The 21,106-nt window shown below is 42.8% G+C and overlaps 1 protein-coding gene across 1 annotated transcript; it reads left to right on the top strand.

Annotated features, from left to right (window-relative positions):
* Positions 1-278: 278 nt before the first annotated feature.
* lrrc58b (leucine rich repeat containing 58b) lies at positions 279-10,169 on the top strand. The gene is made up of 4 exons (XM_042081942.1): positions 279-1,224; positions 6,647-6,775; positions 7,107-7,384; positions 7,940-10,169. The coding sequence occupies exons 1-4, from the start codon at positions 770-772 to the stop codon at positions 8,131-8,133; spliced, it is 1,056 nt and encodes a 351-aa protein (XP_041937876.1). The 5' UTR covers positions 279-769; the 3' UTR covers positions 8,134-10,169.
* The last annotated feature ends 10,937 nt before the right edge of the window (positions 10,170-21,106 follow it).

Consider the following 21,106-nt stretch of genomic DNA (forward strand, 5'->3'; position numbering starts at 1 on the left):
TGGAGGCTTGTAAACAGTATCAAGGTATAGGATGTCTGGAAGAAGAAAAAAATGTGTAACAAAGCTAGGGATTTGTTAATAATCAGATCTTAGCAGAGTTCCACTATCATACAGTGCTGTGTGGCTGAATAGTTGCGGACTCGATTGTTACATAATGTAATCTTAGAATGTGGTTACATAATAGTCAAGGGGGCTCAAGACCACTCCTCCAATTTTGTAACTCGACAGTGGGCTACAGCACCCTATTCATCTTTAGGATACACATAAACTGATAGGCTAAGTCTATTTGCATTGATTCGCACTATAGATTTGACGCACTATAGATTTGGAATCATCTGCAACGCTCTGTCCCCAAGTCATGCTGACTGGCGCAATAAGGCAATGCATCACTGAAAGGGTTAATAGGCTACAGTTGGGCGGAGAGAGCGGCGCTGTACAGCCCCGGAACATGAACTATGAATAAGCTATCTATGCTGACCGCTACAAAGAATTGTTGTTATACACATTCTGGACCTCGTTGGGCTTTGACTATATAGGCCACATACGGTATAGCCTCCCTCATTCTGACTGACCTACATTAAATAATGAGTGAGGTTGTACAGTAGGCTACCACCGAGTGCCTGGGGAAGTATGCCCTCCATAGACGGAATGCTTATAATACCACGAGGCTTTGTCTTTCAGGAATTCTGAGTTTTATGAGGACGCATGCAGGACCTCTCTTCGGACACATTGTAACGTTAACGTTTGAATAAGACTTTTTTTGTTGAAAATGGAGGCCTTCGAGGGAGCTCACAGGGGCGAAAATGTCTTAGATTTGTCGCGCTTAAATCTGAACAATCTGAATTTTGACAACCTCAGCGACAAAAGGAGAAAGGAGATCAAACAACTGTATATATGTTATAACCGACTCACGGTGTTACCGGATTCAATATGCTTGTTCGAGAACTTAGAATTTCTGGACATCAGCTGCAATGCACTAACAGTTATCTGTGATGACATTACTCGTTTGACCAAACTGAGGACATTAATTGCTAAGAACAATCGTTTGGATGAGTTTTCGCTACCGAAGGAATTTGGATCACTGCAGCTTGAAGTATTGAACTTTAGTGGTAATAGGTTTGTGGAAATGCCTACCCAATTTCTTCAGCTGCAGCGTCTTCAGTCTCTCTCGCTTGGGGGAAACAGGCTAAAAACCATTCCAGCCGAGATAGAAAACTTGACCAGGTAGGCTAATTAGGCTTTTGGGCTACTTTTAGGCTACATCAGTTGGCAACGTTACAGTAGGCTAGCCAACGTTGACTGCATTGTACAGATCACACTAGTCCTTTGACAGTTGGTAACATTACAGATTAGGCTTGGTTCTTGTAAGCCTAGCCTAGACTGTGCTTCTATACCCTTTTCGCTTAGAACATAAATGTAAGCCTATCTGACTGAGGGACACGGCTTCGTGTGCTACACATTAGGCCTACAGAAGTTGTGTAAGGTCATCCCATTTCTGTCAATGCGTGTTGTTAATTTGTTATACATGTGAACAGAATAGGCCACTATGCTTCACCACCTTGTCGCCGGATATTACTCACAAATCATTTAGGTGGCATTGGATTCGTGAACCGTAAAAGCGAAGGTTACTTAAGTGTAAGTATATACTCTTTTGATCCCATGAGTGAAATTTGATCTCTGCATTTATCCCAATCCGTGAATTAGTGAAACACACTCAGCACCTAGCTGCCTAGGCCTACAAATCACTCTTAAACTTATTGACCTCGAGCAGCTAGTCCCGCGCCATCTCATGCGCTGTCATTACTCTCTCCCTGGCGCCGTACGGCAGCCTGTTGCAGCAGCTCTGGCTCTGTAGGCAGTTACACTTTTTAGGCAGTTACACTTTGGTACTTGGATGTGTATGGTACCTTGACAGCTACCATATGCTATGTCTTGTGGGAGAAAGTAATTTCTTGTTGTAATGTAATGTATGTGGACTATATGTGTGCGTGTGTGTGTGCTTGCTGTACATCTTAAGGCTGCTGAAACAACTGAATTTCCCTGTGGGATAATTAAAGTATATCTATCTATCTATCTATCTATCTATCTATCTATCTATCATTTAGCAGGGTTTTTGCTCCATTGCAAACTATATGATTGCATCTTTCGGCCTACCTCCTATCTATCTACATGAGCCTGTGTCCATTTATCGTCCCAATTGCAAATTCAAAAGTGTTGTATTGTCAACCTAGTCTTGAGAGTTGTTGAAGATGGGCCAACACAAATGGTCAAGCAAACAGGTAGGCTAGCCTACACTTTATGGGGTCATCCTGATTGTTGAAATTGTGAGTGTGAGCCAGACGTGTTGAGAAATGTCTGCGTTCCAATGAAATAATTACGCAAGAATATCGACCTGCCCTGAAAGGTTGCAACCGTTTTCATTGTTTTACTTAACCATGATTTACAACTTAATAGGCGTATTCTTTACCAGGAACCAACAAAGGTGTGTAAGCATTCCGTATGGTTTTATTTTAGGACTTCTAGTCAAATGTTTGTCAAGAGACACCACATTCCTAATGATCGATTGAGTCTGCAGCATTAAAGCGATGGTTCGGAGTAATTTCACCCTAGGGTCCTTTGCACCATGACCCCCGAGCCAAACACCCTCCCAGAACCGGGTTTCCCTTGGTCCAACCCTGGTCGAGTAGCGCTGTCAGAAACTAATGACTTTCTGCAGGCGTAATGGAACCAACTTTTATCTCGTAAATTACCCCACTAATAATGCCCTGAATGGTACGAAACTTCTACAATATGTTCTTTACTCATCCAACGAGGCATTGAAAAGTTTCTAGGTACACCAGGAGTGTTTCTGCAGGGCTACTCGACCAGGGTTCGACCAAGGGAAAACAGGTTCTGGGAGGGTGTTTGGCTCGGAGTCATGGTGCAAAGGACTCTAGGGTGAAATTACTCCGAACCATCGCTTTAAGTAACTAATTATTTCTCCTTGTGGTCACTAGGTTACTACTGGAGAGCAATAAATCCACACTCCACCCTTTAGTCCATATTATTTTTTTTATTTTTATCTATTCAGGGACATCGAGTTGAATCTAGCAATATGCCAAAATCTTCATGGGCATTCTATGTGTAGAGCTGAATAAAAGGCTGTTCCTTTTACAACCTTTACCGTCATTAAGTTTTCAGAAGGTTGCCTGGCTTCAGTGCACGATGATATTACATTATAGAATAGGCCTAAATAGAAGTAATGCATTCAATTGGGAGTACGCCTAACACCAAATCATCTTTTGTAAATGGAAAAAAATATAGCATCTGGGTTAAAAAAAAAAAAAACATGGTGATGCTTGTTTTTTCTTCCTCAGGATAATATTGTCATGAGTTGTCCACATGACTGCTGACCTCTGAGGCCTCTTCAGATCCCGTTTAGCACAGTTTGTTTTCTGCTGACTAGATTTGTTGAAAACACTCAGGAGCTTTATCTCTTGTTTTCATCTGCACATGGCCCACAGCTCCCTGTTTATCTCTAGCTGTGTCATTAGTTCAGCCGGGCCTCTGGGAAAAGAACCAGGGTGGCACATTAACTGCGTTCGTCTGTGATAAGAGCATGTTCTTCTGTCTGCCTAATTGCTTTTAAATGACACTCGCCTAACTTGAGACGTGCATTTTGTTTTGTTTTTTGAGGTTGTACATTTTGTGTGTGGTTTATGCATGTGGTGGCGGCTTTGATTGCGTTGTTGGCTGCAGGACCGGTAGTGATAATGATGTCCAGGAGGAGACGTCTTTGATTTGATCTGATGCGATGACTTCACTTTAAAGGCCAACTTTGGGGTCAGGGTCTCTCTCTCTCGCTCTCTCTCTCTCTCTCTCTCTCTCTCTCTCTCTCTCTCTCTCTCTCTCTCTCTCTCTCTCTCTCTCTCTTTTTTTTTTTTTCTTTCTCTCTCTCTCTCTCTTTTTCTCTCTCTCTCTCTCTCTCTCTTTTTCTCTCTCTTTATCTCTCTCTTTTTCTCTCTCTTTATCTCTCTCTTTTTCTCTCTCTTTATCTCTCTCTCTCTTTATCTCTCTCTCTCTCTCTCACTCGCTCTCTCATAATTCATGTCGTCATCTGTCTGGCTCTCTTTTGTCTTTTTCACACAATTGCCCGGGCTTAGCCGAGATCAGGACGGAACACAGAGGCCAGACTGTGGAATGAATAAGGCATTTTCAAAGCTACTCAGATGGAAAGAGCTAAACAAAAAGGAGGACAAACGGAAAACAAAACCTGGTCCCCAGTCTCGTCTTGTCTTTCCCACTCCAGAGTCGAGATCTGCACTGGAGGTTCATTGTTTTGTCCTCTCCTGGGGATGTTAGTGTGAACTGTCTGTTTTACTGATAACGATGGAGCCTCTATCTTTTTTTTTTGTCTTTACCTCATTGCCAGTATTTACAATGACCTTTTGAGATGTAGAGTAGTTTTGTCTAGCATATGTGCAAATAGTGGAAAGGAACTGACTTGATGTCGTTTGTGAGTCAGACAAAGAAATCTGTTCGAGCCTCTTATCTTTTTCCCCCTTTGTTTGAGGTACCAGTAATAACTATTTGAGGTGTCCTACCTTGAGTAGTAAACTAGTTTTTTTGTAGGGTTGGGCACCGAAACACGGTTCTAATATGGCACCGGTGCCGACGCAAACGGTAGTAACTGCATCGAATAACAACGTGGATTTCGGTGCCTCATTTCGGTGCTTAAATCGCGTTGTTTTTTTTTTTTATTATTAATTTTTTTTATACGAGGCACCACTGCATGCCATGCGCCATCTCTAATGTCTTGCTCTGATAGCAACACACCCAGATAGGCTACAGTTAGCTAACATAAACACTGGATGTATAAACCAGAGGGGTACATCACATAGGCGAGTGGACAGTGTTTTGACAGCTTGCGTGAGCCCATATCACGAGCTTCTGTCAAAATCTAGCATTGGGCCTAACTACACACAAGCAAAAGGCTATGAAACAACATCAACAGTATACCTTACACAATATCCTTGCTAATGCGCTAACTGGCATTTATTTTGAAATGTTATCGGCAAAGTTGTAAGGTGAAATAAAGTTTTCACATTGTGTTCTAAACAACATAATGGCATGATATTAATCTTTCTTGTGCATATAGCATCACAATGAATATGAAGATCATGTTAAAAGTTAGCAGGCAAAAACATAAATATGTAGGTTACATACTTGATGTCACTGAGCTGTCAAAGAGGCTACGGAACCATCTCCGCGATTCTCCGTATGTTATCGCTAATTAACTCCGCTGACTGGTGTTAGCGCATAGCCATAGTTGCTGTTGAAATGCCTAGGCCTACTAGCGCTGGGAATCTAAACACTTCAACACCGACATAATGTAGCCCTACATGTTCAAAACTATTGCGTGTTATGGGGGAAGACATGACATTTCTTTAAGCATTTGAGAACACACTGAAATGAATTAACTGGAAAGTAGAGTCCCTGTTAGATTAGCTTGCTTGCAAATGCCATTGTCCATGACCTGTCAGTTCTATGGCAAGTGGTTTTAACATACCTTATGGCAAACCGCCTACACTGGGTAAACTTCAAAGCAGAGCTTACCATTGTGTGCATCCATGGCAAGCTGTTTTAACATTTAAATGTATTATGCGTAGGAGCAATGAGATATTGATAGTAAATTGAATAGAACAATTTCATGTTCAAATTTGTCTTATCAATACAAATAAAATAAAAAATAGACCATTTTAATTTAAAAACAAAGTACCGGTTCAGGCACCGTTTCGGCACCGGAACCGTTTTAAAAGTATCGATTTAGCACCGGTATCGGATAAAACCCAAACGATACCAAACCCTATTTTTTTGTATTTGTTTTGTTTTGTTTTTGTTTTGTTATCACTACTAAAAGAACAGAATCAACAGTCGTTTTTCAGCCAGGCAGACAGACAAAACAAATAAATCTGTGTGTGGGCTGCTGGCATCTATAGAAGAGGGAGCTGGGGATCACACTCAAACCTGCCCAGCCTCAGACCATGCGCTAGCCACGTTTTAGTAGCCTTTGAACTTGGATCTGGTCATTACACAACCAAAAGACACAGGCAGTCACACACACACTCTCCACCACAAATAGAGGGCTAAAGATAGCGACTGGAATTTCCACCTATCAGCACAGAATGTCGATGGGATTTGAATGTTTACTGTGAGCAGCTCTCAGCCCTTTGAATCAAAACAGCGAAATGACACCTGCTTATGATTTATGTAACTTACCGTAATAAGGGACAAACATAGTCGAGATACTTTTACTGTAACTCCACTGTTAGGGTGTCATTGTGAGCACAGTGTCAAATTCTTTCGCTCTCGCTCACACACACACACACACGCTGTATTTGTCACTGTATTGATGTGCGTCATTGGCTTCTGGCATGACTGTGATGTACAAGGTTGCCATAGAGGCTTGTAAGCAGCAGACATTTGTATAATTGTGGCCAAAGAAAGCTTAAAAGTAAAAAATATATATATTTTTGTGTGTACAAAAATAAGGATCATAGTAATTATAAATATCCTAGTCATTAGGACATGTCTCCATGTGCATGATAATTGATAACTGTAATTACACATTTCATATTAATGTCTGTGTCTCTGTGTATCTGTCTAGTCTCGAGCTGCTGTATCTCGGGGGCAACCTCATCTCATCCATTCCTATTGAGCTGGCCAACCTGCCTTACCTCAGCTACCTGGTGCTGTGTGACAACCGCATCCAGAGTGTTCCACCCCAGCTCAACAGGTGAGCGCCCCAGCCAAGGAATGTCAGGAAATCTCCCTGTGACCCAGGTCACTGTGACCCGCTACTGGTCTGTTGTTGAAGGTCATGTTGTGGTCCGCTTTAAAGGAATCGCGTGACTGAAGGCAACCTTGATAATATAATGAGGCTATTCTTCTAAGTTTTAATGAACATAATGTGCATGATTTATTGCATGATGTATCGTCAGATAAAGGTAAAGATAATATGATAAACCCACTTACACACCCAATGTTTCTCTGCTATCTTTGTGTTTATTGTTTATTGTCCATTCTTATTGTATTTGTTTCATTCGTGTACATCTGTCTTGTTACAGACTCCACTCTCTCCGTTCCCTGAGTCTCCATAACAACCTCCTCACCTACCTGCCTCGCGAAATCCTGAGCCTAGTGCAGCTCCACGAGCTGAGTCTCCGCGGCAACCCGCTCGTCGTGCGTTTCGTCAAAGACATGACCTACGATCCACCGTCGCTCCTAGAGCTGGCTGGCCGGGCGATCAAGACCAGGAACCTCACCTACTCGCTGCAGGACCTCCCCACGAACCTGGTCAACTACCTGGACTTGGCCAGCAAGTGCCCCAACCCAAAGTGTGCAGGTGAGATATTTTCATTCTCTTACTCTTTTCTTCTACCTGTGACTTTTTTTTTTTTTTTTTTTTAATTCTCTCAGCCTGTTCTGTCCCTCTATTTTGTAGGCTCTTAATTGTAGGCCATGTTGCACTAGTTTTTGTATAGCACTTCTAACCCACTCTCTCTGAGTGCTGCCTCAGGGTATATGTGCCATTCTTCTAGTATTAAAGAAAAACAGAACAAACAAAAAATGTCTAGCTCTGTCTGTCTGAAGACATTGAGCTGCATTGGTCAGTATGAATAATGTGTAATTCCAACCTCATGTCGTGTGTGTGTGTGTGTGTGTGTGTGTGTGTGTGTGTGTGTGTGCCACATCAAATATAACATGATACAGCTGGCTCAAGATCAATCATGATCATCCATACCTCAAGTCAAGATCACACATAGAAACATAACATGCATAGTAATAGGCTACAATAATTAGTGTGCTAATTATTAATTAAGGTCTTCTGTCTGAAGACCTTGAGCTGCATTGGTCAGTATGACTAGTATGTAATTCCAACCTCACGTCTTTTGTGCAGGAGTGTATTTTGATTCGTGTGTGCGCCACATCAAGTTTGTGGACTTCTGCGGGAAGTACCGTCTGCCTCTCATGCACTACCTGTGCTCCCCCGAGTGCACCTCGCCCTGCAGCTCCAACCCGCAGAGCGACGCCGACTCGGAGGACGAGCACAGCGTCCCGGCCGACCGCCTTCAGAGGGTCCTGCTGGGATAGTGCCGGAATGGGGAGAAAGGGCGAAGGCTCTGCGCAACCATGGCAACTAATCCAGCCCCATGCTGCTCTGTATTTGGCTGACTTTATTACTTTCTTTCTCTCTCTCTCTCTCTCTCTCTCTCTCTCTCTCTCTCTCTCTCTCTCTCTCTGTCATGCTCTCTGTTCTCCAAAAAAAGACGGACTACTCCTCTTCCAATCCCAGCCTTTGGCAAAGAAGCAAACTTAACACTTGTACATCACTACTGAACTCCTTGATCAGAGAGTCGGAGAGACTTGTATTGGTGCTGCTGTGTGTGACTTGAAGTGTAGGCAGTTTGAACTCAGCTTTTTTTTCAGAGACCTTCCCTACATTTAAGACTTCTCACTGGTCTCATGGAATTTCACTTTTGTCGACTAAAAGACTGGCGTTTCTGGACTGTTTTTTCAACTGTGTATTCTGCTGTAACAAAAGTAATTTAGGAACATGTCCATGCCTTAAAAGGAAGGCTGTTGAAAGCTCTATCAAAAGGAGTCTTCAGAGTATTAAGTGCCTGTGCCTGACTAAGCGTTTGAAATGCACTTAAATGGTCACTTCGACTATGCAGCAAGAAGGCTCTTTCTGGCCGTCTGTATAAACAGACAAGGCAGTGATGAGCTGTGGATGTGATGGTTTACCCACACAATCTACATAACATGCAGACAGTATCTAAAACCATCAGAATATCTGTTCTGTGGACTCTGGTTTGTCCTCAAAACCTGCTGTGTTCAGAAAAGATAATGTTTTGTTTGTGCATTGATTTAAAAGCTGATCCAACTTGTGAAGCAGGTCAATCCTAAATATCCAGATGGTTTTTGACCCACGAGTTTTAACCTGACTTCTCAACTTTTTTTTTTTTTTTTTTTTTTACGTTAGTGGCGCAATGATGTTGGCCCCTGACCAGAAGTCACCATGTGAAGCTAAAGAGCTAATTTTACACTTGCATCGACCCACTCCCCCTTATTGTTGGCTTGCACCACTCCAATATTGTAAAATCTTTTGGCTGCACGGTCAAGATGATGTTACATCCTTGTGAACCTACTGCATATGATCAAAGAGTGACCAGTCTAATGCTTTATAGTTTAATTCACACTCGTGTACTTAACATATGCAAACCTATTGTCATTAACAAAATATAGGCACTGTAATTAACTAATCATTAGGTTTGTTTCCCTTGTTGTTTTACACTGTTGCCATCTAGTGGCCTGAGAGCAGCAATTCACATCACATCAAAATGCAAATGAACAAATTGATTGGCTCTTGCAGACCCCTGCAGCAGTAGAAGGTCCTTGATAATTATTTGGGATTATTGTGGTGAGAGTGCCCCACTGTGTGTATAAAATGTGTTTTTAATATATATGTATCTATGCATTTTACCAAGCAATGGACACATCAAAGTGAACAAGGCTAGAAGCGAGCATTAAACATTTCATCACATGAAATGTGCATATATTGTTACAATGGCAGACTCATTTTGTTTTTGGTCTTTAGAAGTGCCTTATGTATGTTTCTAAAGTATATGACACCTATGTCATTTGTTCACATTGCTTAAGCAAATATTCAACACTGCAATTTGTTTTGTTTTTTCAATGCAGCTACAGCAAATTTGTTTTGCGCACATAATGACTTCATGACCAACATCTACAAACTGATCGTATAAATACATACAAAGATATTCTTTACTGTAGCCTAAAACAGTAAATACTGATCTCTTTACTAAAATGTGAAAAATATATTTTCTTTATTTGTTCTTTTATGTCAAGTCTTAACAATGTAGATTTGTATTAACAACTATGCAAAGACCTGACATTGCAAATAAGAAAATTGCTTTTATACTACCATACATGCACAGGATGTTAGCAACTGAGCACATTTATTTATAATTAAAGAAAAAGGCAAGCTTTTATACACTTATCCCTGAGAAGGAACCCTTAGCATTATTTGATGTGTGTTTGCACTTTTCCCCTCGGATGTAGATTGTGTGACACCCTTAATAAATTAAGATTGTTGTTTGTTCTAACATTTGTCAGTGATTTTGATATTATTTTGGCTTATAAAGTCTGTCACTGATATGACCATTATGATGTATTGTGTCCTTCGCATAATTATCTGTTACAATTAATTGTTGAGAATAAATTGATTATTCTGATTCTGAATTATTCTGACAATTTTGTAAAGGACTAAAGAATCTTCCATTGCCAGCGGGGGGGAAAAAAATGTCTCACCATCTTCACTCTCCATGTACCAGTGGAATGGCAGGAGACACACAGACATAGACAAGTCAGTTAAAAAAAAAAAAAAAAACCTGCGTACACTGCAAGTGGCAAACCAGAATTTAGAGTTACCAGAGTGGAGCCCATTTTTCAATTCCAGGCTCTTGAGGGAGAACTGATTCTGTCGGTCAACTATAGTGCTGACAAATCGGTGACCGCTGTCTCCCCACCCGTTTCGCACGGTCAGGTTGTGTTCTCTCCTCTCCGATCCTGTTAGGAGAAACTCAAGACACTGCGTTCTCAGTGGCGTCCGAGGAAGTGAGAGAAGAGTGGAGCTCTGTGTGTGGGGAATACTCTGTTTACAGGGAGCGTTATCACCGCTGTCAGGTACTCTGTAGGCTCTTTGTTAGGTGTTGGTAACCCTGGCACAGACATAACACCACCATTAATACTAGATATTATGAGCATAGAACATAAAAAGCATAGAATAATAAATAATATCATTGCACTCATCATGACTATTGCTAACGGACATGTTATTTACATTATTTTATATAATATTTACATATTTTGCACGGATTGAACCAACCTCACAGTTTAAATTATATCACTGTGCATAACCAACTGTACATAATAATGATATTCTGTGTGCTTAGCCAAATGTGTAAATTCTGTTCATATTATCATTGTACATGCAACTTCACAGTTGCACTCCACATTATCTAACTCTTTCCACTTCTCTGTACATATTTAAAGTATTTACATATACCAGTTTTGCATATTATACTGTAACTGACCATCATTGTATGTAGGCTATTGTAAGAAATGGCAGCACTTAAGTTGTAGTATACTACTTAGTTTTTACTGTACTTACTATATCTGTATTGTATTTTGGACTTCACACTTCTGGATAGATACTAACTACAGTAATGTGCTAACTAATCTGAATCGACGTTTCCCTTTATTGACATGACGCCGTGCTGTCGATCCCAGTCAGAGGTGCCGGTGTGATCCGTAACACTTGTGGCCACCTTGCAGTTCCTATACCCAGTGTGCCAATGCTGGACCTGTACTAGCTCTAGTTTGCATGTAGGCTTTTCAACTTTATTCAAAACTACTATTTTCAACTATTGTAGTGTTCATATACTAGCTCTAGTTTGCATGTAGGCTTTTCAACTTTATTCAAAACTACTATTTTCAACTACTGTAGTGTTCATATACTAGCTCTAGTTTGCATGTAGGCTTTTCAACTTTATTTTCATCTATTGTAGTGTTCATATACTGTAAGTCATTTTGGACAAAAGTGTCATGTCATAAACATAAATGTAGACTCTGTTGAACTGTGTATGAACAGCTGTTATTGCATTATTTACAACAACATTCTTCAAATTATTCTCAAGCTAATCATGTCGCAAATGGTTTCCATGTTCTTATTCCAATAATCAAGATGCAATGCAATTTGGAACACAATTTCACTGTACTTTTCAGTGTACGGTACTTCAATGTACATTTTGTCACTGTACTTTTCAGTGTACGGTACTTCAATGTACATTTTGTCACTGTACTTTTCAGTGTACGTCAAGGTACATTTGGTTACTGTGCTTTCCAGAGGACAGAGGATGAAAAAAGAGGAGGAAAAAAGCAGCCATCCAGAGAGTGTCAAAAGAAGTTAGAGAACAGAATCCAGGCAGTGTCCGTGTCAGTGCCCCTTGCCCGTGAGGTGAACCTGATCTAATCACTGGGCAATGACATCAGTGGCCTAATCACTATCTGACCACTATCTCTTTTCTCCACATGTGCTGTCTTTAACTATCTCATAATGGACAGATAAGGTCATCTCTATCTCAGCCACATCATCCTACCCTCCCCCCCCCCCCCTTCTCACACACAGACACACACACACACCACACGCAAACTGTCTACTATCAGTCTGGGTGTTCCTATCGACACATTGTGCCTGTACTTTTACAAGCACTTCACAGAAAGAGAGATTTAGTTCTAATCTAACTAATTCTAGTTCTAGTTCTAATCTATCTTATTTGTGAGGTGTTGGTACAACCAGCGGATAGGGGCTGCACTTGAGAGCCTTTTCTAAGGCGCTGGAGTGAGCGGTGCTTGTGTGTGTTCTCTTTGAGAGTGCTGAAAGGGGCTGGGAGTTCATTTGTGCACCGAGAGCCCTCGTATTTACATATGAAAACACAATCATCTCTGGGGTTGCATGCTAAAGATACTCTTTTCACCTTGGAGCTTTGCTGTGTGTGTGTGTGTGTCTTTCTCTCTTCATCTTTCTGCATTTCTCTCTTTCTCTCTCTCTCTCTCTCTCTCTGTGTTTGTTTGTGTGTGTGTGTGTACTACTCTTTTGTCCTTATAAAATCTGGGCCACCCTTTCACTTCACAGCAAACTCTGCTGAGGCATGGCAACATGGACGGCTCAGTTCTCACACACATTCCTTTGTATCCTTCTTCTGCTCCCTCGTTCTCCGTGTCTTTCTCCTCTCGCCTGAATTGGTCTCTTTGAGATGCCATTTGTTTACGACACAGAGGTGCTGTTTATTTTGTGGTCTGTTTGACCGCTGGCTGGGGGGATGCGTGTTAGCTGTGTTGTGTTGTCGCTCTGTCCCCATACCCCCCTGCTGCTGTCCAAATTATCCTACCTTACCGCCTGGATGAGTCCATCCGCCTCCGACAACTCTTTCTCCTCTCTTCCTCTCCTCTCCACTCAGATGTCTTTTTTTCTGACCATTTATAGGTCTGTGTGTGTAAGTATGGGACACCTCTACACTTCTCTCTCTACAATTACTTACCTCTCTCCCGCATATCTGTGTGTCGCTTCCCAGTTAGGAAACATTTCCTGCCTGTGTGTTACTCACTGGTCTGTTTCAGCTGACATGTTGATAGTATTTTCATAAAACTATTTATACCATGTTAAAGATTGCCCTATTATTTCAGGTACAAGTTTTAAATTCTACTCTATGGCCCTAATTTATTAACCGTGTGTAGAACCAGTGCAGATTTGAGCACAGAAATCACCTTACGACAAGGCTCTCATGTGATTCATGAAACTTCCGCATCACTCCAATTCCAGTGTAAAAGCTGATTCATGCTTCTGCATCGACTCCACACAATGACTACGCCGTTGCCTCGACTCCAGCGTGATCTTTTTGAAGTTCTGCATCTCCTATCTCTGCGTCGCTCACCACCAGAATGGTAGTCAGAATGGCGAACAATATAAGATTAATCTTGATAGGCATTTTCTTGTTTAGATTTTGTAAAAGTTATCAAGAAATAGACACAGTAAATTCCAATGACCTAGTTATTGTAAGCAGACAATAAGTCTGAGGTTATTTGCGAGGTGTCTGCCAGCCAGTTTATGTTATGTTTGCAAGCTACAAGCTACAACTGTCCACAAAAGTATGCTTGCTGGTGAAGTGCTGATTTTAAAACATTACTGACAAATAGATACTTTACAAACGGATAACCTTGTCATTGTAACCAAAATATTTCTGAGAATATTTGCAAAGCTTATGTCAGTGAACTAGCATGTTGTTACTCCCCACAGTAGGCTGCTTAAAGCAGTCAGCTATCAACACACAGGGTGAGTTGACCAATCACAGTCCTGAAGGCCCTGACACACCAACTCGATGGCCGAACATCTTCAGAAAAGGCAGTCGGACTTATCAGTAGGCTCCCGTCTCCCTGAGATGGTCAAAAAAAGTGCCTCGGAACACACGAAAGCGATGCGCCGACTCGAGCGTACGTTCTGCGCTTGCGCATTGTCCGTCGAGTTCTACAATATTAGCATCGTACACGCGGACGCCATATTGGTGGGGGCAACACCTTTACTGTCTATGGGCAACACTTGCAGCCAATCACAGACACCTGTCTGATTTCCAGTCAGAGTCACCTGCTCCTCCATTGGCCTCCAGTGATTGTTGCCCCCACCAAGATGGCGACGCTATTTACGTACGTTCTGGAGCCCAATGCGGTATCTAGCTTTCTAATATCTATGAGAGTAACCTTCTTCTTCTTCTTCTTCTTCAGTGAGTTTTTTTTTTGCCGATTTACAATCGGAGTGCATTACCACCATCTGCTGGACTGAAGTGTGATGGCAAGTGTACCCTGCAGCCTCGTTCTGGCCGCCGGGTAAATAATTATTTTGCGCTTTCCTAAGCAAAAGTAGCCTAATTCTCTCCACATATGGCTATCCTAAGCCATCAAATGTGTCAATGGAAATTAGGCTACAAATGTGCAGGTCCAACATATTCTATGAATTCAACTCTTCAACTTTCCAATCCTCTGCCACTTTATTGCTGCCTGCACCGCGCTATACCACCCTAAAAACTTGCGTACAGGAGTTTTGACTTGATTTTCGAGCGTAGCCACCGTTCACGTTCAAATTGATACATGCCATGCCTTGCATGGAAATGAGCATACGCCTTTCCTAAGCCTAAGTAAGCCTACGTTTAAATTTAAGTCTAAGCCTAAATGAAAGCCTTGTGTTTTATGTTGTATGTTTGTTTCGTAAATGAGAGGGGCATGTTTATTGTTTTATCAATTCCAATCTGAATATGAAGCTTGGACATGGTAGCCTAAACAGAGAACTTCTGAGGTAATTTCCTTTAAAGTGTGATATTCTCCAACTTAAACATTTGTAATTTTCTAATGCTTCACAGATTGTAGTAGAGTGTTATGCAACAATAGGTACAAGTTTATCATCCTGTTCCCTGCTCCTGCACAGAGACATTTGAAAATCATTTTTATTTGCACACACTAGAAATTTTATCTCACAGAGCATTCTGAAAGAAGTGAAGGCACTGGTTGTTCAAGTGTGATATGATTTTCAAAAAGCCTTTTTTCCTACCGCCACGTCATGCACTCTTCAAGCAACAACCCCCCTACACACACACAGAACTCATTCATTTAACTCAACGTAACTAATAGGTACTGTGATCCTGCAACAAAAGTGTGTGTGTGTGTGTGTGTGTGTGTGTGTGTGTGTTTGGTGGTTTGAATTAATTTTATTAGTTCTTTGGGGTGAAGATGATAGTCATTTAGGTATGACAACTCCACCAACTGAGGATTTATTGCATCGAAATGAAATACCCTAGTATTAGGACAATCTCTAAACAGATTCCAGGTGATTTCAAGGGTATAAGGTAACACCTAAATGTGTGTGTGTGTGTGTGTGTGTGTGTGTGTGTGTGTGTGTTTGTGAATAAGCATTTGTGTGTGCGTCGTGTGTCTGTAATGAGGTGATTCTGTCAGCTGCAACCTGAGACACAACAGCCTGTGAGATACAGAGAACAGAGAAACACAACCAAGTGCAATTAAAACTGCCCACACACACACACACACACACACACACATACACACACACACACACACATACATACACACACACACAAAACACACACGAGTGTGCGATCACACACACACACACAAAACCCAATCACAAAACCTTCCATTTGCACTCACTCGAGCGAACAACAAGACACACTGGACAACAAGCCCCTCCGTCAGCAGCCTGAAGCTCGGGACAAGCTTGCAGACATCTATTGGGTATCCACAGAATCTTCTGGAAACCCAGATCAAAAGCAGAGGATGCTGTCTGGGGTCAGTGGACGGGAGCTGGCGGTGCCCCCGCACACTCAGAACCTAAGAGAGCCAAGAAGAGCAGTCCTGTGTTTGATATGAGGTGGGTGCAGTTTGATCATGACGAAGCTGCTGATCTCAGTTAAATGTGTGAGACGATGAGATGATCGTACTACAACAATGTTGCAATTCTATCTTGTCTGTTTTTTGTTTCGTATTCTGATACTTTGATAATCTGATACTTCTCTGCTGAGTTTGGTGGTGAAGGGTGCTGGAAGGGTGTTGCAAGTGACTTTATTGTGGAAGTTCAGTTATCCATAGGGATGATACAATGAATCTTTTCCTGTGGTGTCCCCTGGTAAAAGAGTATCTTATGTGTATCAAAGTGTAAATGCTCTGAGGGCTTGTCCATTATGGTGAATCTACAGCAGTCCAATTTGCTGTCTTCACCATATCCACCATCATGTGGATATCACAGGCATAGTTACAAAGCATAGGTGTGTGTGTGTGTGTGTGTGTGTGTGTGTGTGTGTGTGAGAGTGAGTAAGTGAGTGTGATGTCTGGTGTGTGTGTAAGTCTTTCAGTGACCAGCGTTCAGATTAAACCCCTGTCACATATAGAGCATTACTGTAAATTTGACCACCAAGAAGCATAAATGGTCCTTTTGGGAGATTGGAGCCCAGATAATCTCCTCTTTAGCCCACGGGGCTGAGGGGGCAGGAGGGGGCAGTAGAACTGTGGGGCGCCACGCTGCGCTTACATAAGAGCTGATATGCCTTGTGCACCCAGCCCACCCCAAACCTGCTCCTCCTCCTCCTCCTCCTCTCTAACACTGTAACCACTGTAGCAGCACACTCCATGGGGACTGGATTATAACCATTAAAATGGGTTAAAATTGAGTGTGTATGTGTGTGTGATTCTCAGTCTGTGGTGTGTGTGTGTGTGTGTGTGTGTGTGCGGTGCGGTGCGGTGCGGTGCGGTGTGTGTGTGTGTGTCACACATAAAACTGTGCATTCTGTCTCTACTAATTCTGCCACTAATCTCAATTGTGGATTCCCCAAGTGTGCTAATTTGCTGCTAGAGCAAAAAAAAAACCTTTTGTGGCATGTATGCCCCACTGGGAGAATGTATAGGCAATGTGTGTGTGTGTGTGTGTGTGTGTGACAGAGAGAGAAAGAGAGTGGGAGATAGAGAGAGAGAGAAAGAGATAGAGAGACAAGACTCTACTATAGGAGGTATAAAGGTGATAATTTGTTGTTGGCACCAGCAATGGTTTCCCTTGTCCTTTTATTCGGTCTACCACTGATTTCACCAGGACTGAGCCAACTTGAACAGCTTATCGGCTCTGAAGTGCCGAATTCAGTGAACAACAAACACACCAGCGTCAATCCACAGAACTCAATTAATCAGCTGTGGGCCCTCTGAGCCAGGTTCTCAAAGGCCACCTGTGACATCTCTCATCGTCTCCATATTTACTGTTTACCGAGACTCCTAGAGGAATGTCACGGTCGGTGCCTCTGCATAGACTCAAGCTTGGCGCTGAGCTGTGTGGTGGGTTGTTTTGTGTATGCTGACAGCGGCAGCATAGAGCTGGATTTGCAGACAGACTGAGACACGCCAGAAAGGATTCAGTGCTTTTGGGAGTGGTACTCACCGCCACCGACGAGAGAACAACCAATATCCGCTCCTCCTGTGGTGGAGGATTAGGCCCTGGTGCTTCAACCAGAGACTGTACGTAGGCTGTGCGTTTATTTGTTGTGCCTAGAGCTCAAAGTCAAACAGGAAATGAGGTCTTAAGTGGCACAAGCCTCACTGACTTTGAAACTTGAAGAATTTCATAAACGTTGGTTTGTTATCTTTCTGTTATTATTGGTTGCACAATACTGATCCTAGTGTTGAAACACTTCATTGTGTGTAATGTTCTTCCAAGGTAAACACACCGACATGGTCGGTTGTCCACTCACTCTGCTAGGCCAACCTCCTTCAGATGGGTCTCCACTTCTAGATCTGGTTTCCTCATTTTAATAACACACAATCTTCCTTTCCACCATCACTTATGTGTTTGCTCATGTTGAGATCAGGCTTTGGCCTCTTATTCTATTTCTCCTAGACATCATTTAGCTCAATTTACAGATAGGCCTACATAAGATTTTGAAGACTTTCTCGTAATTCTTAAATTCTAATTCATAACTCATAAGAATTCTCTTGACTCAGCTCAAGTCTAATTGAAATGTAACTTCATGTCTGCTCTTTTTTTTCCATTATTTTCCCTTTCATTTCTCCTAATGGGGCTTCAGGAGGCGCAGGTCAGAATTCAGTTATCTCCAACTCAGGTCTGATTTATCTCTGTGGGACAGTTATCTCCAACTCAGGTCTGATTGACAAAGAAAAGGCTGCAAAATGTCCCTCTGGGCAGACATCGAGTCAGAGGCACACTGACCAGCCATGTCCCCTCTGGGCCACGCCACACGCGTCTCCACTTCTCTCCGACATGTCCCCTCTGGGCTACGCCACACGCGTCTCCCCTTCTCTCCGACATGTCCCCTCTGGGTTACGCCACACGCGTCTCCCCTTCTCTCCGACTCGTCTCACGCTTTTCAAAGCCGCCACCTTACGTCGAGCGGCCCGAATTAAATATTTAAGCAGGGTTTTTTTTCAGGCCTGGATTGGAGTGTGTTCACAGCTGCTTTGAAGGTGAACTTGATCCAGGCCACTGAAACTGATCCCCCATTCAGCGTGTGTAAAGTGAGAAGAGCAAACACCGTAGGGTCTCAGTAGACGACACGGGCGTGTGTCAACCGATCCAGATATGGTAATGAAAGACAGCAGGTACACAGCAACTCTTTAACTCGCCGATCTCGAAGATGCTGGTGATGAAGCTTTTGAAAAATTATAGTCTAAGATTAGCGGTCTTAAGAAAAGTTTATGATCTCCTAGACAGTAATGCTTTTACTGCATGGAATCCCGAATCGTTTAGGGTTGGATAAGTGACATAGCTGTGGCGAAGCACTCAGGACTCTTTGAGTGGCATGATAATTATAAGTGGTGGGATTAGGGACAGACTGTAAAGGATTTCAGGTACCACAAATTTCTGCCATTTTATAGAAGTGAGGCCCAAAGCTGTTTTTGTCCTGTGTTTGATAAGGGTGTGATGCATGACGATGGACGTTAAGGATGCAGATATGAGGATACACACATGCACACACACGCACACACACGCACACACACACACACACGCACACACGCACACAAACGCACACACACACACAGACACACGCACACACACGCACACACACACGCACACACACACACACAGATTCAGGCATCTTAAAACTGAGCTGTTTAATGTGGCGAGCCACACAGGGTTTGAACTGGCTTTCCCAGCCCTTAGCTGTGCTGCCGCAGACACCACTCACCACCAGGCCGCACATGCCTCAGCAGTCGGCCCTGCGCAGGACACATCCTGCCCCATCCTGCCCCATCCTGCCCCGCTGTGGGCACCAGGGGTATGGGCACGGGCCATCAGGGTTAGACCAGGGTTAGACATCGCGTGGTTTCTCTTGACGTGGTGCGCTGCCCAGCGTCTTGGTGTGAGAGAGGAAGATAGAGAGAGAGAGAGAGAGAGAGAGAGAGAGAGAGAGAGACTGTGTGTATGTGTGTGTGTGAGTATGTGTGAGAGAGAGTTGTGGTGTGGTGTGGTAGTGGTGACAAGCTTCAGAGTTTACATTTGATGACAGTGGGTGGAACACACGGTTCACAATGACAGGGCCTGAGAAATTCTGACGGTGGCTTGTCTGCATGATCTGAAAAATCCTTTCAAGACACAACTGACAGTTTGTGTTTCTGGTAACACAAAATACTAAGACACAATTCTCTTAAGAGTGCCAGAGGTGTTAACATGTAGGTGTAACATCTATCTGTAACACCAGTACAGTAACTGTTTTCGCCCAATGGCCCATATGCTGACAGCTTACCCTAATGATAGTAAACAGCGCCCTCTGCTGGGCCAAAAGCAAAACCAATTTTCACTAGGCAGGTTCAAACTAAGTGCTATTGGATATTGTCAATCAGAGGATATTGGTCAAGGTAGAAATTATAGGATTAAGGGATTTTTTGTGTGAGTTTGAGTTACTCATTTGTATTAACCTGGAAGCTTTACAACACCTCTAGGTAGTACGTCATTGGGCCTTTTTCCTGGATGACCATCATCCATGAAAAAGCATCACATTCCAAAGCCATGCATGTTGATAGAAACGGAAAACAACCCACAAACCAACTACCTTTCACTCTCCCTGCAGCAGGCTATCTGTTTCCAGCCCTTTTATAGATTGCCCTGTGATTGGAAGGGAAACAGGAAAACATGTGTGGGAAGTGGTGCGATGCTGAAAATGATGTCTCTCTGAACAGTCACCACTGATGCACATAGTATCAGTATAGGGTTATGGCAATGTACATATGTTATTATGGCAATGCAAGTATAAAATTGCTTTTTTGCCTGAATCACAAAATGCAATACATGGTTTGTCTCCTAGCACTGCAAGCCTATTCCACCATATTTATCCTCTCTTCTCAATTTTCAATCATCATATTCTCGCTCTCTCTCTCTCTCTCACACACACACACACACACACACACACACACACACACACACTATCTCTCTTTCTCTTTCTCTGTCTCACCCCAAACCACAGAAGCAATGACACTCCCTTGCCAGGAATGACCCGTGTGCCGCTCATAGCATAAATCCCCGTGAAGGCTTAATAACACCCTCCGCCTAGGCGGTTTGCGGCTGGTGGAACGACAGCTCAAGAATGTTACCTGGAGTTGCGCAGAAAAAGACAAACGAGTATTGCATGAAAAGACGCACCTTTGAACCCTTCAAATCCAATGTAAGCATTTGAGATCATTCCGAGTCTTGACACGCGTGTTAGCGACGTGCACCCCCCCCCCCCCTCCCCCTTAATAAGCATGACCAACCTCTCTGCCTGTAGATTTCGCTCTGTAGTTTTTATAAACATGACTGTGTGTATCTTTCCACTGGGCCAGCTGCGTATTTTCGTTATTTATTTGGCTTGGTGTCGACCTCCCATGGTGGTATGTATTAGAGAGCAATGGCTTACACTTTGTCCCATACGCCACCCTGCCCCAAGGG

Source organism: Alosa sapidissima, chromosome 2 (genome assembly GCF_018492685.1).
Source record: "Alosa sapidissima isolate fAloSap1 chromosome 2, fAloSap1.pri, whole genome shotgun sequence".
Taxonomy (NCBI): Eukaryota; Metazoa; Chordata; class Actinopteri; order Clupeiformes; family Clupeidae; genus Alosa; species Alosa sapidissima.